This window comes from Neopsephotus bourkii, unplaced genomic scaffold, assembly GCF_033783945.1.
Source record: "Neopsephotus bourkii isolate Nb327-2 ecotype Australia unplaced genomic scaffold, CSIRO-AGI_Nbou_v1 NB_873, whole genome shotgun sequence".
In the NCBI taxonomy this organism is placed as follows: Eukaryota; Metazoa; Chordata; class Aves; order Psittaciformes; family Psittacidae; genus Neopsephotus; species Neopsephotus bourkii.
The window spans coordinates 3,097,020-3,109,340 of NW_026901367.1; the positions used below are offsets into that span (position 1 = coordinate 3,097,020).

Here is a 12,321-nt window from a genome sequence, read left to right on the forward strand (position 1 = left end):
TGTTTGGCATCTCAGCACCAGCCACAGCTCCTGTCAGTCCTACAATCTCTTCTCATCTGCCACCATGCCTTGTGCAGGAATTATCTTCTATGGCCAGCATCCTCCTCTTATTCTCTTCAGAAACAAAGACCAAGCTTTTGCTAAGCTGATGGTGGTGATGCTGAGATTCAGCCACATACAGAATACGTTCAGATAACTGGGAATCCTTGGCAGACAATGAGCTATTTTTCCTATTGCATTTGAATACTGGGCCCAGTATTCAAAATGAGATCCCATTTCCAGGCACATAACTACGATTTAGTCCATCTCACCACAGCAATTCCGTAAAGGAAGAGCAACATATGGCTGGTGAAGACAGATGTCTGATTCCACTTTTTGTTTGTGATAGTGCAACAGTCCAAAATGAAGCTGCAATGTTTTCCAACCTGTGAGCTGTAGGAAGCAGAACCCACTTACTTGACAACAGCTTAGGAATCTGCTGCTGCCCGCCCAGAAGCGGTCTGGCGTAGGGGCTGCCGTAAGCTCCAAGAGGTACTGCGTTGGCATACATCCCTGGCATCACTCTCTCCCTTGGCATCGTATGGCTGTTACGGGTAAGAAACAGAGAGGAAAAAGAACAGGATGATTTATGAATGCCATGCTCCAGCACAGCTGCTCCCCAGCCCATCGAACACCCCAGCTCTCTCCAGTGTGCCAGTGGAGATGTGCACTAGCGTACAGATGAGGGTCCCCGGCACACCACAAAGGATGCACGTGCTCTGTGCTGGAGTTGCTACAGCCAGCCCCAGAGAGCAGAAACACACACATTTCCTGCAAACTGAGTAAGAGTTCAGCAAAACTGAACTGCTGCCACGTATCCTGAGAAGTGAGAGTTGGGAGATGTGGGACCTGCAAACGCTGGTGTGGCCATGTCTGCCAGGCCTCTGCTGTTCTTCCTGTGCAGAACTACATTCACATTTACTTTGATGCTTGTGGTGTCTGCCACCTGGATAGCAATTTAATGGGACATCACATGTGATCAGCTACACAGTTATAGCACAGTCATTTTTGTAACTATGACATGGAAGAACAGAACACAAGAAACCTGGAGAGGGGCTTGGGACAAGGGCCTGTAGGGACAGGCCAAGGGGAATGGCTTGAACCTGCCCGAGGGGAGACTGAGCTGAGCTCTTAGGCAGAAGCTCTTCCCTGTGAGGGTGCTGAGGCGCTGGCACAGGGTGCCCAGAGAAGCTGTGGCTGCCCCATCCCTGGCAGTGCTCAAGGCCAGGTTGGACACAGGGGCTTGGAGCAAGCTGCTCCAGTGGAAGGGGTCCCTGCCTGTGGCAGGGCTTGGAGCTGGAGGAGCTTTAAGGTCCCTTCCAACCCAACCCATTCCATGATTCTATGAAGATGGTTCACGAGTGCAGCACTGGAACAATTACACTTTCCAACACACAGATGGAGAAAAGGGTGCTGCTTTTTCTTCTTCAAGCTCCTCAGAAGCCCTAAGATGATGATGTTATTTTCTCTTCCTAAAGAGACACTCATATTCAGTTACTCACAGATTAATTTCATTTGCTTGTATAATATTCTCCTTTAAAACACTCTTTTCTGGCTCTATAAACATGTCTCCTTGCACTGCCCAGTAAGGAAAATGATTTTATGTGTAATACAGAACCCCAGCTCACTCTCTCATCCTGCACTCAGAAGCACTCTCATACCACACTGCAGCACTGGAGAAAGTTATTTGGATGTTTTGAGAACTAATAACAACTGACTGTGGAAATGCCTTGAGAAGTGGATTGTGTGGTGCAATGTGTGCTTGGAACAAGAGTTTTTAAAACTTCTTCATTTTTAAAGGCATAAAAGACATTCCTGTCTTCATAACAGCCTTAATCATCACTTGTGAGCAATATTCTCATTGTACCTTCTGTACTTCAAGCCAGTATCCAGAAAACGAGTTTGAAAGAGCCCCTAGGAAAGCTAGGGGAAAAAAACCTTCAAACCCCAACCCAAGAAGAATGCAAGGCATTAGCACATCACTGTGACACACAGGTTTCATCAACATTCAATCATCGCATGCCAAAGTTTCCAACATGGCACACCAGCAGCTAACCTCCGACAGTCCATCCCCACCCCCTTGGCTTCTCTTTTGGTCCTTTAAAAAGCAACCGAGGGGCACAGTCACCGCAGCAAGGCAGCCCATAGCCAAGCCACCATCCTTACCCTAAGGTTCTGAAGGCCGACGGGTCCAGATGCACTGGTTTTCTGTCTCGGTTGAAGCCCAGCTGCGGTCTCCAGGGCCTGCCATCATTGTTGGTTTTTTCCCAGTCTCCTGGCTTCAGAACTGGAGCAGGTTTCCTTAGAGGAAAAACAGATCCATAAATACTTCCCAGAGCAAACACCCGGATTATGAGATGGGAACAGAACTGCTTGCAAACCGACACTTACTTTGCACCCGGTAACACCGTAGCCTTGAAAACAAAGTTTTCATCAAACTGTGGATCTTTGAAGGAGATGCTGGAAGAAAACAATTGAGGATTAGGTTTACCTGACAATGAATCAAGATGGAAAAGTAACTGCTGCTTAGTTAACAGTGATGCACACAACAGAAAAGTAAGATGCAAGAACCCACAACTTAAATGGCAAAATGCCTTTCTTGCACGCGGATGCACCAACTATATTGGATTTGGATTACTTTGGACTCTCAGTTCTTTTCCCCAGGGTGCCTTTTTCCTCCCCCGACTCAACAGCCAATCCAAAGGGAAGTTTCGTGTGTAGAAAACAGTCCTATGAATGGTAATGAAATTATCTTCTGTGGACACTGAGCATGAATCCTCTAGTCAAAGCACAGACTGTACCTGAAGTTCAAAGGCTGCCATGACACAGAGGAAGGGTATCAGCTTCCATGCAGCCTACTCAAGGGTACAAAACAGAGGAGTGGGATTTTCCTGGGATGGGGAGGTTTCCTCCTGAAAGGCAGCTTTGCAGTTGCATGCAGTTCCCATGGAGGGATATACACCTTTTGCAGTGACTCTCACAGGATATACACCTTTTGCAGTGACTCTCACAGGATATACACCTTTTGCGGCGACTCTCACAGGATACACATCTATTTTCAGTGATAGCTCAAAATGCAGGGTCTGCAAGGTACCTAGTATTACACAAACTGAACAGTAATAGAGCAAAAAGCCACCAAAAGCTTGATTTCTGCTGGTACAATGCATTATACAGCAGTTTGGGTTTGCTCTAGGAAAACTCAACCCCACTCCTAGCAATTCCGATCTCCAATATCAAAGCCTCAGGTAGCTCCCACCAGGGACACGTGTGATGCACACAGCACCAACCTGCTCCCTGCTCCCTTACTATCTACCGTTTGATGTAGAAGGATGCTTGGAATGCCAAGGAAGATAAAAGCAAAGAGCCAAGCAGAATAACTTCCCTCTTCCAGCTGGGTTTCAGCACAGAGAATGAATGAGACTTGAAGGAAAGAGAGTAATGGTCCCTTGGAAAACTCACCCCAATTTGCAAGATCTGAAGAGCAGAAGCATGACTGCTCATACTATCTCTAAAGACAGGAAGAAAAATCCTTGCAATAGAGAAACGGACAGGAGCATAAACTAATTCAAACCTCCTGGCAGCAGCAAATGGAAAGCCAAACCCCACCTTTAACTCATCACTCAAAGTAACTAAATCCCCATTTCGGAACATCCTTTCTACAATACCCTGACAAGCCACAGCTTACCGTTTCCTACTGCTTGTAAAGAGTTGTTTTAGTTGAATCAAGTTATGCCTCTGTGGAGGAAAAACTTACACAGAGGGATCACAAGTGATTTTCAGTGTCTCAAGTACCTTACGTGGCTCAGAAGTGAGAGGTTCTAGGCTCAAGCCTTCCATCCCTGTCACACTGTGCCAAATGGAGTGAGGAGGACACACAGCACACTACAGCCACAGAAGTTTGCTGTCAAGTGCAAGAGCAATTAAAATCTTCTGTGACCACAAGAGATTTACCCTTGGGAACTCTGCCTTGTTTTTTATTCAGCATGAAGTTTCTTACTTCCCTTCCAAACATCACACTCTGTCGAAGTTAGGGTTACTCCTTTACTTCTTAAAGGCATGAAGTGTGTATACTCAAGGATCCTCTGGGAATTGCTATGGATAAAAATGGATACAAATCCAAGAGGCAAAACTCAAGAGCTGGAGGGCTTTTGATCAATACCCAATCCTGTGTGAGGCCAGCTCTCATGAACGGTTGGGTTTCTCATTTAAAAGGCTGGATACAGCCCATCAAAATCAGTAGGCGCTGCTCTTTGCTTGCCCCAGAGCCAGAAGTCCCCACAGAGAGTGAGCAGGAAAGCACCATGAGGAGAGATGAGGTATTTCTGAAGGGATGAAGCATACAGGTTTGATGCACTGGGAAACAGCAGTACTGGACATCCCTGCAGGGCACACACTGTGCTCCCTGCTCACCCACCCGAACCCAAGCCCGCTGGCTACCACAGTACCTTGGCCTCAATCCTCACAGAAAACCAGAAATTGGTAAAGTAAAAGCTTCAATTTTATGAAGAGACAGATGATGCAAATTCAGCACCACAAAACACGGAATGAAATGAGTTTGATTGCTGTGTTTTGCACATCCCTGCATTAAACCCCCGAGTTTCCTCACCTGACTGCAGAATTCTGGGTAAGATCACGCAGCATTGGAACCGGAGACTCCACCGTCCTGGGGAAGAGAAAAAACCTCTGTCAAACACCGTGTAACATTTGCCTTACCATTTGCTCCACCTTCTCTGTTGCTACCATTCCTGTTCCTCTGCCAACTAACACTGTGACAAATGCAAGGGGTTTCAAAATTAACTTCCCTTTCTGCTAAATTAAATACTTGTACAGAATCATAGAACAGTCAGGGTTGGAAAGGACCTTAAGATCATCAAGTTCCAACCCCCCTGCCATGGGCAGGGACACCTCACACTAAACCATGGCACCCAAGGCTCTGTCCAACCTGGCCTTGAACACTGCCAGGGATGGAGCATTCACAACCAACCTGGGCAACCCATTCCAGTGCCTCACCACCCTCACAGGAAAGAATTTCCTCCTTATATCCAATCTAAACTTCCCCTGTTTCAGTCTGAACCCATCACCCCTTGTTCTATCACTACAGTCCCTAATGAAGAGTCCCTCCCCAGCATCCCTATAGGCCCCCTTCAGACACTGGAAGCTGCTCCGACGTCTCCATGCAGCTTCTCTTCTCCAGGCTCAATAGACCCAACTTTCTCAGCCTGGCTCCATACAGGAGCTGCTCCAGCCCTTGATCATCCTCGTGGCCTCCTCTGCACTTGTTCCAACAGTTCCATGTCCTTTTTATGTTGAGGACACCAGAAGTGCACACAACGCTCCAGGTGAGGTCTCACCAGAGCAGAGCAGAGGGGCAGGATCACCTCCTTCGCCCTGCTGGTCGCTCCTTTTGATGCAGCCCAGGATACGGTTGCTTTCTGGGCTCAAGCGCACACTGCAGCCGGCTCATGTTCATTTTCTCATCGACCAGCACCCCCAAGTCCTTCTCCTTGGGCTGCTCTGAATCTCTTCTCTGCCCAGCCTGTAGCTGTGCCTGGGATTGCTCCGAGCCAGGTGTAGGACCTTGCACTTGTCATGGTTAAACTCCATGAGGTTGGCATCAGCCCACCTCACAAGCGTGTCAAGGTCCCTCTGGATGGCATTCCTTCCCTCCAGCGCATCAACAAGCCGTGGAATTGCTGAATCATTAATGGCATTTCTAATGCAGCTGATCTGTGTGGATTCTCTACTGTGTAACGGTGGGCTCACACCCTTCCCAGTGCCCAGCAGCCTGTTTACAAGCCTCAGGGCTACTCTGAACCTTGGAAACCTCCCTGTGCTGGTAGGGTCTGACTGTAACAAGTCAAGAGGTTCTATGAGGGTAGGAGAAGACCACAGACACATGCAGACAGCAGGAAGACACAAACCTGCTTCACCAGGAAGAAAAAGGCTTTGAAATAAAATAAGATTTATATATATATATATATAAATAATTTTACCAGCTGTTTTTCCACAGCACTTGAAGTCTCCTTTCTAAAGGAGATTTCATAGGCTGACATACAGCTGCACAGAATCCCAGCCAGGTTTGTGTTGGAAGGCACCTTAATGCTCATTCAGCTACAACCCCCTGCATGGGCAGGGACACCTTCCACTAGAGCAGCTTGCTCCAAGCCCCATCCAACCTGGCTTGAACACTGCCAGGGATGGAGCATTCACAACTTCCTTCTTTTCTTCCTGCATTGCTATTTCCTCCAAGCCTGGCTCTGACTTGCTCATATTCCTTGCCAGCCATGCCAGGAGTAGAGAAATGAGTACTAGTGTGACCTAGGATCCATTTGCTGCCCAACAGAATCAGAGTGTTTGTGCATTTAATGCAAATGAGTTCCTGAACACCTGCCTGTGCCTCTAGGCGAGGTGAGATAAATGAATGCATATCCTGCAGGGCAGAGATGGCACTGATAACTTCCCAAACTAAATGCATTATCTAGGAAACAAAAAGTATTAGCATTTTGTGTATGTGTAGCTGCAGCAGTTCTGAATTTAGTGCTATGGCCTAAATGGAAACCAGAGAAGTATATCTAACACCTCTATCTGGATTTTTCTCTAATACAATTAAGATTAGCATATAAAAAGCAGAAATGTTAGGTTTTTTAAACAGCATGCACTATTGGAAATTACATCAGACTGCATTAAATTAACACCCATACAAAGCAGAGAGGCCAAAACACCATGACCTTGCTGAACGAGGCCACTGATCACTGCTACTTTTATTATCCAGGCCCCGTTCACCTATTAAAACATTACTAAATACATAGAAATCAGATGACAAACAAAGCAGATTCATCAGCAATTAAACACACACATCAGAACACTTTAAAGATTCCTGATGCTGCTTTCAAAGCCTAGCTCTGTGAATAGGATCACAGAATGAAGCTTTACTTGCGTGGCGTTTTATACATGCTGATGATGAGACACACTACTATGAAACATGGTGAGAAAAGTGTGTTTCCCCTCAGAATTAAACATGTTGCCTTGTCAGGAGTTTTGGGTTTCTCATTGTGGGCACAAAGATATTTATTAAGTGCAGAGATAACTGAAGGCAATCTCCCTTAGCATCAAACAGCCCGTTCCAAAAGCCATACTCACTGGTCTGGAAGAACAGCATTTTCATTCAGTGTAAGCTTGCCCTGGATCCCATGGCACAGCTCTGGGGGAATATCCACTGGCTATGGAAGAAATAATTCTTCAGCTGAAGCACTTTGGTAGCCCTCCAACCCTCACCACTTCCACAAGCCCTTGAGGACAAGCACAACCTACCTCTGTGTTTTTGGTCTTGTACTGTTCCACAATGAAGTCACAAAGCGGATGGTGCTTCCCAACAAAGAGAACATCACCACCAAGGCTGTTTCTTCTGTCTAGAGAAGATGAAGAGAAAGGGATAAGAGTTCTGAGCAAAGAGGGAAGGAAGGGGCACAGCAGACCAGCACACCTACTGCCATCTCCACTAAGGGAAAGCTTCACTGGGATTTAGGAGAAAGCTTTGAGCATTCCTTCAGTGTGTCTCTCTCCACAACAGGATGCTTCTGGTCACAAGAGTAGTTGTCAGACAGTAGAACAATGGGAATCTTGTGTTCAATGGCAGGAATGTTGAATTTAGGATAATGTTGAATCAGAGAATCACAGAATCCCAGAATCCCAAGGGTTGGAAGGGACCTCAAGAGATCATCTGGTCCAACCCCCCTGCAAGAGCAGGGTAACCCAGAGTACATCACACAGGAACTTGTCCAGGCGGCCTTGAATATCTCCAATGTGGGAGACTCCACAACACCCCTGGGCAACCTGTTCCAGTGCTCCGTCACTCTCACAGTAAAGAAGTTCTTCCTGATGTTAACGTGGAACCTCCTGTGCTCCAGTTTACACCCATTGCCCCTTGTCCTATCACTGGATATCACTGAAAAAAGCCTAGCTCCATCATCATGAAGATACAGAGAGGCTGGTTTCAATAAAACCAAACACCCCAAAGACCCCCAAACCTCCCAAGCAGTTTAGAGGAACCAGCTATTATTTTTGTACAGTGGAGAAAGTAACACATAGTATTTACCTACAGAAGCTGAACACAAAGCTTCCCATCCCATAACTGGACAGAGCCAGCCAGCTGGTCAGAACAGCCAGCACACCTACCAAGTGGTACCATCAACCCTAACCATGGAAACAGAGGTTATGCTTTTGATTGCAACATGGTCATCTAACAAGTACTGTGACCATGTATACTGGCAGAAGCTTCCCACAAAATTAAGCTTCCATCTAATTTTCAGCCTAAATCTTATGCAGATCCACTTGAGTAAAAAGAAAAACAAAAGCCACAAAGCCAAACCCATAGAGGATCATTCTAATTGATCCATGCAGAAGAGGCTGCAGCCTGCTGTAATTCAATCCATCCAAACTCCTGCTGTAACTTGCTCATAGAAACATGGAATAGTTCAGGTTGGAAGGGGCCTTAAAGCTCCTCCAGCTCCAACCCCTGCCCCGGGCAGGGACACCTTCCACTGGAGCAGCTTGCTCCAAGCCCCGTCCCTGAACACTTCCAAATTCACCCTTCATTCAGGGTGAGAGGCAGCAGTCCTAATGAGCTGTAACAGAATGTCCCAGTTCTTACTTTCTTCAGGGGTGAGGTCGGGGTACACCTCTTCCAGGGCAGCTCTGAGGCGTCGCTCATCCACGAACGGCAATAATGCAACACCTGAAAACCAAAGCAGTGTTTTCTCACAGTTCTTGAGCAAAACATAAGAGAGACCAGCATGGAAAGCTCCAATAGCATCCTCACCCAGGGAAGAACTGCTGCATCAGCCACAGCAAAGAAACCCCTACATTTACAGAGGTTGTTAGAACAGTTCAGTGGCAGCGGAGGTTGGAAAGAGAAGTTTGTCCCCAAGGACCCCTCGATCCTCCTCCTCCCTTCCTGAGTAGTCACTAGGAAGCAGCCACCTCTACCCACACAAGCCTTGTTCAGGAGCAAGAGGAGTTCAGTAGGACAGTCCCATGTGCTACAGATACTCCCCTCCCAGAGCTCAGTGCTGCTTTATTCTAATTCATTTATTAAGAGACAACAATGGAATAAATCACTGCAAGTTCAGTGGTGAGGTGATGCAGATCCCATCCATCAGGGACTATTCATTTTACTCTGAGATAACACGAAGGCTCCCTTCAGGATACCAATCCCTCACTACACAGCACATCTCAGAGCCAACTCAATCACACTGGATGAGGCTGGAGAATTGCCTTCCCTGGTATGCTCTAGGATATGTTTTCTTCTGTAACAAAATCCAAGAAAGCACCAAGAAACTTTGTATGAAAATTCCTCAAAGATTCACTTCTGTCACCCTTAGTAATGGCTGGAATCTGAAGTAATTAGTTTAGTTTTTGTTTTATTTCCCTTACCTTTATTTCCCTTACCATGAACACTTGAAGCTTTTCCTGACCAGGATGACAGCAAAGGCTTTCTACTCAACTGATACGCATGTTTCATATCTGTGCCTGTATCAAGCAGGCAGATCTCATGCTCTTGTCATCCCTCTAAGGTGCAACACCCAGGCTTAAGATCCCCAACCTAAAACCTGGTCTGCCTGAAACACTTTTGCTTCAGAAGTTAGATCTTGACGTGGCTTTATTAAAGCAAATACTCTTCCCCTAGAGCTGAAGGAAAGGGGGCAACTTAAACTGTCAAAGTGTAATTACCCCAATTGCAAGTAACCCTCTCCTCGCAAAGCCAGTTTGGAACAAACCATACATAATATGTTAAATACATCAGAAGTTTAACTGAATCAGAATTCTATTTAGCCCACTGTAACCCAGCGAGAAGCAGAGCTTTCAGCCTGCTGCTGCTAGCCTCACCAACCCCTGCTTGGGAACTATGAGGATAATCTTCATGCAGACTGACTACTGCTTTATCTCAGACAACACCAGATCCCAGCTGGAACATAACTACTTGTGAAGGGAAACAGTGATAAACCTCTCCTGGAAAACTATTTATTTTCACCTTCACACCACACTTGTGGAATGACACCAAACTGGGAAGTGTTCATAACCCAGGAGACTGCAAAAGGATCGATGCTGAGCTTTCAGAAGCATGACCACATCTCTAAAATGAAGTTCTTCAAACATGTCATTAAGAAGACAAGGTATAGTAGGTGCTTTTAAACTGAGTCTGTACTTCCAGCTTGGAAAATATCTGTTTCACAACTGCCTCTTAAGCATGAGAATTCCAGATGTTAATCCAGACAAAGAGTTTATAATGCTATTCAGCATCCAATGAATTAAAAGTAACGCCACAGGCTGCTGAAAGCATGTGGGAGCTGCTTAAAGCCTTACTGCTTTAGACTATACGTTTGGTAACTGGACAAAGGGACCAAGAAAAGCTGCCAGAATTACTGCAGGGGTAAGAAAAAGCTTCAAGTTACAGAGGGAAAACCTGCTATGCCACACATCTAGTAATGCCTGGGTATATTCTCTTTGATTACAGAACACTGTCCCAAGTCAGATACCGTGTGCCTGACTGTGGCCATTTCAAAACACAGATGAGCTGCCATGGGGGTTCACAGAACCCCTGATGTCAGCAGGAACCTGTGGAGATCACCTAGCCCAACCCCTCTGCTCCAGCATGGCCATGAGCTGCTCAGGCTGCCCAGGACCACGTCCAGCCAGAACTGGAGTATCCACAACCTCTCTGGGCAATGTGTTCCAGGGCCTCACCACCCTCAGAGTGAAAATGTGCTTTCTTATGCTCAGATGCCCAAATAATGATTTATACCTACAACTGAGCTGCTACACTCTTGGCTGAACAGTGTAACCACATGTATTTGTGTATAATAATAGAATATATAATAGTGTAACCAGCCACATATATTTGTCAGACCTTTAAAAGCAATATTCTCTAAAGAAAGCAGAAGCTGCATTAAAGCACTGCAACTGCTCTTTCATTCTTTGGATGCACCCAAATATTTCTATAGTCCCCAAAGCATTTTGCACAACGTATTAATGAGGCACTGATTGAACAGGACAAGATCCATTCATTAAATGCAAAGGAGACAAAAGACAATTACACAGTAAGGCTGATAAAAATAGAAACATGATTAATCTAGCTCAGGACACACTGAGGAATCTGGAATGACTGCTGAATTACTAATAATCACTGCAATCCTAAATCACTTACTGAACCAGCATTACTTCTTCACACTAATTTCTCTTCCAAAATACACCTGCTGCAAAGTGCTTCTCCCCCCCACCAAAGAATACAAGCTCTCTCTGTGACTTGGTGCATCCTTGTCTCACCAAGGCAATTCTCCATCTTCTTCCTATTTTTCCATAGATTGAGACTAAGGTCAGTACAATATAGCCCAAGACATAAAAAGTTGGAAACTCACCTTGCCAAGCGTATTTCTTCCCATTTAAATCAATAGCAAAGTCTTCAGGGTAGAAATCAATTATGCTTGATTCCTGTATTTGAGAAAATAAATGAGAAAATCATTAAAGCCAATTATGGGATTGATTCAGAATGCCACGAGTGCTGCACTTCACATAGGGCGGGCAACCCACAGCTGAGGGGGATGCAAAGAGCTTTGACTAACAGAAGCATCTCTTATTAAAGGCCATTGAAATACAAAGCGTGATGGGACACTTCCACTACCCAAAGACTATCAAAACAAGAAATGGAACAGGATGGAATAACTGCAGATACCTGGGTTAAGGTATTAATTCTCCCTAATTTTTCTCACTGAAACATCTGAATTCAGAGAATTCCTTTTAAGGACCTTTGAAGAACCTCTGCAATGTACGAAACTCTGCCTCTGGTCTCCATTAGTTTTCTGCCTGAAGAAGCAGCAGCAAGTCATGCTCACACACTGCAAGAGAATATAACCTTATAGAGAGAGAGAGAGAGATACAGCGAGGATTCTTACCGGATCTGTCATGAGCTTCCTCCACGTTGGTGGCAGAAAATTCCCACTCGCGGCTGGAAACACTCCCATAAGTTGCTCAAGGGGCTTAAACTGTTGGAATGAAAGGAGCAGATGTAGGACACTTGTAAAGAGCTGCTAAGTCATCAAGAAAGGAAGGAGGGTGTCCTACCGGCTTGGAGCCTTTCTCAAAATCCGAAGGCATGTCTGCAATACCCTCGAAGTCAGAAGCAAAGGGAGCATAGTGGAAGGGGTAATACCAGTTCCAGGAGGCACAGCCCTAGGACAGAGAAACATAACCAGGCAAATCAGAGAAGTACCAAATCAATCAATCAAC

The 12,321-nt window shown here is 45.7% G+C and overlaps 1 protein-coding gene across 1 annotated transcript in view; it reads right to left on the reverse strand.

The window, feature by feature from the left end:
- Positions 1 to 12,321, reverse strand: part of XRN2 (5'-3' exoribonuclease 2) — a 51,284-nt gene that overhangs the window by 15,941 nt on the left and 23,022 nt on the right. The window contains exons 18-27 of the mRNA XM_061356916.1: positions 12,157 to 12,264; positions 11,988 to 12,077; positions 11,454 to 11,526; positions 8,690 to 8,773; positions 7,351 to 7,448; positions 7,180 to 7,259; positions 4,646 to 4,702; positions 2,431 to 2,499; positions 2,206 to 2,340; positions 457 to 584 (exon numbers count right to left, since the gene is read on the reverse strand). Coding sequence (XP_061212900.1) covers positions 457 to 584; positions 2,206 to 2,340; positions 2,431 to 2,499; positions 4,646 to 4,702; positions 7,180 to 7,259; positions 7,351 to 7,448; positions 8,690 to 8,773; positions 11,454 to 11,526; positions 11,988 to 12,077; positions 12,157 to 12,264 — 922 coding nt within the window. The remainder of the gene's footprint in view (positions 1 to 456; positions 585 to 2,205; positions 2,341 to 2,430; positions 2,500 to 4,645; positions 4,703 to 7,179; positions 7,260 to 7,350; positions 7,449 to 8,689; positions 8,774 to 11,453; positions 11,527 to 11,987; positions 12,078 to 12,156; positions 12,265 to 12,321) is intronic.